The 6242-nt window shown below is 58.7% G+C and overlaps 1 protein-coding gene across 4 annotated transcripts in view; it reads right to left on the bottom strand.

The window, feature by feature from the left end:
* Positions 1–5844, bottom strand: part of TFAP2A (transcription factor AP-2 alpha) — an 18970-nt gene extending 13126 nt beyond the window's left edge. Inside the window, exon 1 of one of the 4 annotated variants that reach the window (XM_015620198.3) lies at positions 5733–5844. In XM_015620198.3, the coding sequence (XP_015475684.1) occupies positions 5733–5806 (74 nt within the window). In that variant the 5' untranslated portion in view covers positions 5807–5844. Of the gene's footprint in view, positions 1–2498; positions 2781–5732 lie in introns of those variants that run through there. The other 3 variants (XM_015620196.3, XM_015620195.3, XM_015620199.3) reach the window with 3 other exon arrangements.
* Between the last annotated feature and the right edge of the window lie 398 nt (positions 5845–6242).

Genomic DNA, 6242 nt, shown 5'->3' with positions numbered 1-6242 from the left:
CTCCCCATGTCCCCAGCCCCGCAGTCCTTCGCGGGCGCACCTCGGGCTGCGGCTGCTGCGCGTAGCCGGCCTCAAAGCCCAGGGAGAAGAGCGGCTGCTCGCTTCCCGCTTGGTTCTTGCCTCCCTCGGCCGCACCGCCGCCGCCTTTGCGCGGGGTGGGCTCCGCGGGACCGCCCGCCGCCGCCGCCCCGTCCATGCCTCGACGGCGCCCCGCCGAGGGGCTCCCCTGGCCGCTGCCCCCGCGGCGGCCGCCCCGCGCCGCCGAGCCGGCTCGCCTCCGTGCCCCACGTCCCGGAAACCGGCTGGGAAAGTTTTTTTGGGTGTCTCCCCCTTTGGGTGTCAGCCCTCCTCCTCCTCCTCCTTCTCCTCCTCCGGTTCGAGCCCAATGCCGAGACCAGTGGGCGCCCGGGGCGGGGGGGCTGGGGAGCCCAAAGAGCATCCGCCGGGCTCCCCGCAGCCCCCCTCTCGGAGGATCCGGGAAGAGACGGGGGAAAAAGGCAGGAGGCAGCAAGGCGGGGAGGGAAGGAGGGCGGGAGGGACGCGGGGGGGAGAGGGAGCCGGGAAAAGAGGCAAGGCGAGCGCTTCTCCCGGCCCAGACAAGCCGGGGCTCCGGCGCAACCCGTCGGACTGGCTGTGCAACTCCCAAACAACTCCCTTAAAACAGGCACCGCTCCGCTCGCCGCCGCCGCTGCCCCGCCGCAGCCGCAGCCGCCGGCGCCCGGCCCCACGCTCCGCCCGCCCGCCCCGACCCCCCGGCGCTCCGGCCGCCCCGGGCGCTCAGCAGCGCGGCTGACCAGGCTTTCATGGCCTTTTTCTGGGGTTATTTCTGCTTTTCTTTTTTTTTCTTTCTTTTTTTTTTTTTCTTTCTTTTTTTTTTAAAGGTGGGTTGTACCCCCGGCAGGATACAGCCACCCTCTTTTCCATCCTTTCTTAAAAAGTGTTCTCGCACCACGCTCCCGAGGTAAACACGGAGAGCCAACCCCACACGTACGCACAAAATCCGGCCGGTTCGCGGAGCGGCTGCTGCTCCCTCCGTGCTTGCTAACACCTCGGTGCGAAGTCCCATTAACGCAAGGCAACAAAAGCCATTTGCGATGAAATCCACACGCTCGCACGTGTGCTAACTGGAAGACCGGTCCTGAAAGGAGGGAGGGGGAAGAAGAACGCTTTCCACCCGAAATGCAGCTGAGGAATATGTGTCTTTTTTTCCGCACTGAATTTTTTTTTTTTAAAAAAAAAAATCCAAAACATAAAAAAACCCCAACCCAGCCAAACAAAAATAATAAAAAAAACCTTACACAGCCCACAAACCCCAACACCCCTGACACCTCATTCATAGAAATCAAACACCCGCCAACGAGTGGATCTAAAGCTCAGCTCCCGCATCGGGAGACAGCTTCATCCCAAACTCCTCGATCCGGGACTAGGTCACCAAACCACTTAGTCGGCGCTGAGCCTGCCGAGTCCTCGGTCCCTTTCCTAAACTACAGCATCGCCCAAAACAGCGTCAGGGTCGGACGGGAGAGTGCCCCCTTCGACCCAGAGATGCATGTCGGCAAGGATCCGCCGAGGCTGAGGGGATTCTTCCCGCGTGGGTCACGACCAAATAACAGCGTTCACTTGCAAAGTAGAGTCTTTTATTGCGCGGTTTGAACGCACTGCACAGGCAACTTTTACGAAACGGGTGACAATAGTATTCGTTGGTTTGAGACTAGGCATGGGTCCTGGGCATCGCTCTTCTTTTTCCTCTTCTTCTCCTTTTTGTCAGATTAAAAGACAATCGCCTCTTTCTAAAAATATGGATGCACATACAGACACAGAGAGAGATGCGCGCACACAATCTGTGCTGAACGGCTCCAAAACCGAATGAGGTGGATTTTTTTTTTTTTTTCCCCAAGCGGTTAAATTACTATGTCTCAAACCCGTGGGAATGCGGCCCTGAAAATTAGGAGGCTGGGGGAACACTGCTCCAAAACCCGTGATTTCAGTTAGGCAGCTGACCCCTGTAAATTTGTGCAGCTCGGTATAATGAACCCGCAGATATATCGAAAAAGCTGAATTTAAGCGCCGGTCCTGAGCCGATTTATTTGGATGCCTCGGGTACCTAGAGTGCAAGAATAATTCTCTTCCCTTTGTCTCTTGGCCCTCTCATTCATTCATCTGTCCATTCATTCAGCCAGCCGCCTATCCATCCATCCATCCATATGGATGAGTGTAGCATCCTACAAGAGCCTTATCTACGGAGGATCTACCTATAGACCAGGCTGCTTCTGGATCCCGTTTGCCTTTCCTCATACACTTCCGACAAAGCCGTGTTTCCACAAGCCCCGAAGTTCCTGGGGATGGACCCCAGCCCCTCTCCGGCTGCAGGACCGCAAGGAAGCCTGACGACGGAGCAGAAGTTTTCCTAAACGAAATTGAGAGACGGAGGGATGCTGAAGGCTCCCGCTTGCATCTGCGGGGCCGGGGCTCTGCCCGGGCCCGGGGGAAGCGCTTACCTCACATTCCTCATACTTGATATTATCCGTCAGTTTCCAAAGCATTTTCATGGATTGGCGAGAGAGAGAGGATTTGGTTCTCCCTGCCTTGCCTCTCCCTACGGTGGCGGTGCCGGGCGGCGTGGGGAGCGCGGCTGGCGGAGGCTCGGCAGCGCTCCCGTCCGCGCTCGGAGATCTCCCTCTAATGGTGGAAACTTTTCCCTTTTCCAGCTCTTTACCCACAGTCTAATCGCCTCATTAGCATATCAACAACAGCCCAATTGCTCGCCAGCACAACAACCTGCAGCCATGGACACAGGTAGAAGGGACCCACGAGCAAGGGAAAAAAAATAATAAATTAACGACAAAAAAAAAAAGCTTTCCTCGACCTGCCGAGCCCCGGCGCGGGGGGGCAGTGGGCCCTGCCTGTCTGCCTGCGGGCCGCTGCTAGCCTCTGTGCCTCTGCCTGCCAGCGGGGAGGAAAGTGGCCAGCGAAATCAAAGAGGCTACCGTCCGAGCTGCAGAAAGTTTGGGGCTAGCCATGAAGCCACCCCATGGGATTTGATTCTCCCCCTAGCCATTTTTTTTCCTTTTTTTTTTTTCTTTTTTCCACGGAGGTTAAAGGAAGCAAAGCGAGAAACGAGACTCGAGTCCTGCTCGAACAAGGTTATTGTCTGCGGAGGCTTCTCTTGCCCTCTGCTTTTGGTCTTTTTGTGGCTATTTTAAAAGCTCCTTTCCTTCGCGAACTATTATTTTTTCTTCTCGGCTCTGTTGGCTATTTGGCTTCAAAAAAACACCACCCCAAACAAATCCAACATTATCTCCCAAACAGAAGTGGGCGAGCGGTAAATTAACTGTAGCAGGAGCCAAAAAGTCTTTTGCAAGCACTTGAGCAAAAGGACAAAACAATGACCACAATAAAATTTGGGTACTTTCTTAGGTGGAGCGCTTCGTTTGCTTAACAATGTGCCGCTAAGAGAGCGCTCAGGCTGCCCTCCTGGGGGGCTGCTTCTCCACCCTTCTTCTCTTTTATTTCTCCGGGTGCTCAGCCTTGATCCATCCATCCACCGAAAGGCTTCGTTTTTCCGGTGTTTGTGGGTTTGGGTTTTTTTTTCTTGTATTTTTTTTTTTTGTTGGTTTTGGGGGGGTTTATTTTGTTGGGTTTTTTTCCCCTCTCTGGGTGATCCTTCGTTTCACCGGGGGGCGAGGCATTCCCCTCTCCGTGGGGCTGGCGTTTGGCCTGGCGCAGCTCGCCACGCTAGCCGTGTCCCCAGGCGTCACCAGGAGCCGGGCATCCCCATGGCTGCCTGTGCACCTGGCTGCCCTGCTGCTCACCGAAACTTCCTTTTGCCGAAGGCAAAACCTGCCTTGTCGGCCTGGAAGACCCTCCCGGGGCCACCCTCCCCCCCCGCCCTCGACGTCGGAGGAAAATTTATTGCCTCTAGGAGCAAATGGCCCCTGCACTCCGATGGGGAGCCGCAGTGGGCCCTCGGGAGCCCGGCCCACGTGTCTCCACGCCGGGAAGGGTGGCAAAGCCTCCGGGCTCCCGGGACTGCTCCGTCACACACAAACATCCATGTCCCCTAAACAGATTTTTTTTTTCTTTCCCCTTCACCCCTCCTCCACCATACTCCCACCCCTGATGCTCTTTTTCACCAGAGCTTTTGTCTGCCACTGGCAGGAGAGTAAATTGTTGTTTTTACTCCCATTGAGGTTCAAATGGATCTGGCAGATTAAGCCTAGTTAATGCCCCGGGGGAGGGGGTTGCTGGAGATGAGAAAAAGAGGAGGGAAGGGGGTTGACGAAGGGGCCCATCGCCCCTTAGCGCCGTCGTGTCTGAACCGGGGCGGTCGGGAAAGCCTCCCACCCGGGACAGCCTCCCACCTGCGGCTGCTCGGGACTGCCGTGGGCCAAAGGCCTGGATCCCTTGTGCCTTCTCTCTCCAGGCCCGGGCCTGGAGGAGTGCAGGGTTGCGAGGGGAGGGGGCGGTTTTCCCCGAGAGATCCACACGGGGCAGCGGGAGGCGGGTCCGCGCGGCCCGGCCCCTCCGGCCAGGGGGGCCCGCAGCTCCGGGGAGAAGCGGCAAGGAAGGCCAGGGTGTAAGGAAAATCGGGAATAGATTTCAAGGCAGATAACCCGTAAACACGATTGCGCAAGAATTGATTTCAGTGAAAGAAAACCTTCTTTTGATGGCTTTTTCGCAGCGGTCTGATAAAAAGATGTTAGCAGATGTAAAAATACTTGAAATTATTTTTGTTTACTTATTTTGTTCCCCCACCATTTTTTTTTTAGACGACTTGCTTCTACCCTAAAGAAATAAAAAAAAAAATAAAAAAGATAGTCTAAGGAATGACTTGGTCGAGAGATTCGAAAAGTTGGGAGCAGAAAAAGAAACTAAGCTCCCATCTGCAACTGGACCGTCCTGGGGAAGAAATAAATTTTTGAAAAGCCATTTTCTCTAAGAAAATCCCGTGTGCTTGAACAGGACGGTGCATCTTCCCTTTCATCAGCCGGCAAACTGCGGTCATCCGGCCCGAGCCGATGGGCATCAGGGCGCTCCAAGGTTTTTCAAGTGTCTCCCGGTTGGTGAGCCTCCGTAACTCCACACGTGCAGTCTCTCCCGTGGTGCGTGTGGCTCCCCTCGGGTCCGTGGGGCCGGCCGAGAGCCTGGCGGGCCGCGTGTTCCCCGCCTGGCCTCTTTCGCTGGTGGGTTCTGCTTTTCCCTTCAGCTCATCCCTCGGGAGTGCTTTCCACGGGCGCCCCCGGCGCATCTACTGCCGGGTGGGACCCGGCAGCGTCACTTTTCCATAGGACAGGCAGGGTGGGAATTCGTAAGGAGGTTTCAGTCCCCGATGCGCGGTGGGTCACGCCGGAATCTGCGGGCCCTACCCCGTGTGGGGTCCCGTGGGCAGCCCCAGGGCTCCCCGTCCGGCCGGCCGCCGCCAGCCCCGGGCACAGGGACACCGGGCGGGCACACGCCGCCCTCGGCCGGCCCACACTGCCGGGGTCGTGTCACCCGCGGCGGCGGCGGAGCACAGCCCGAGCCCCTCTCTACTCCAGTCCACCGCTCTCTACCTGTTGCAGTCGGGCCTCACGAGTGGCCGCGGGCAGCCCCAACACCGAGAAACGCAAAACACCCAACCCCAGCATCAGGCTTGCCCCCAGTTCCCTCCGGGCCCGTCACCTTTCTCGCTCCAGCCCTGCCTCCCGTCCCAAAATAACAATAAACCCCCCCAGGGCAGAGGGTCACCTTACCTGCCAGTCCCCCATCTTGGCAAGGATAGACATCCTGGCTGCGGGCTCCGAGTCCCCAGGTCCCTGCTGGTCATGGACTGCGAGGGCAAGCCACTCGCCTGGGACGCCTGTGGGTAAATCCTCCCCTTACCTGAGCCGGGACTCTCTCACCTGGCCATAAAGAGCTGGGTGCTCCCTGCCCGCGCCTGCGCGCTGCCTCCGCGCTGCCTGCGCGCTGCCCCCCGCCACCGCGCCCGCCCGGCCCCGCCGCTCCCGGGGGACCGCCGGCCGTGACCCCCGGGGGGCTCCCGAGCGTGGCCCGGGTGTCCTGCAGCCGCTCGGACCCCTGCCCGCTTCGCCGTGGTGTCGCGTCCCGGCGCTCCCCCAGCCGGGTGAGCGTCCCGGTGCTTCCCCAGCCGCGAGCAGAGGGCAGCTCTGCCCGCCCGGGTGCCCGCCAGCGGCCGGGGTGGGGGCGGGCGAGCCCCCCAGGCTTCACCTTCCCCCAGAGGGCCGGTGGAAGGTTGCCTAGGG

This window comes from Parus major, chromosome 2 (genome assembly GCF_001522545.3).
Source record: "Parus major isolate Abel chromosome 2, Parus_major1.1, whole genome shotgun sequence".
Taxonomy (NCBI): domain Eukaryota; kingdom Metazoa; phylum Chordata; class Aves; order Passeriformes; family Paridae; genus Parus; species Parus major.
The sequence above is the reverse complement of the archived record's forward strand: the minus strand, read 5'-3'. Positions and strand labels throughout refer to the sequence as shown.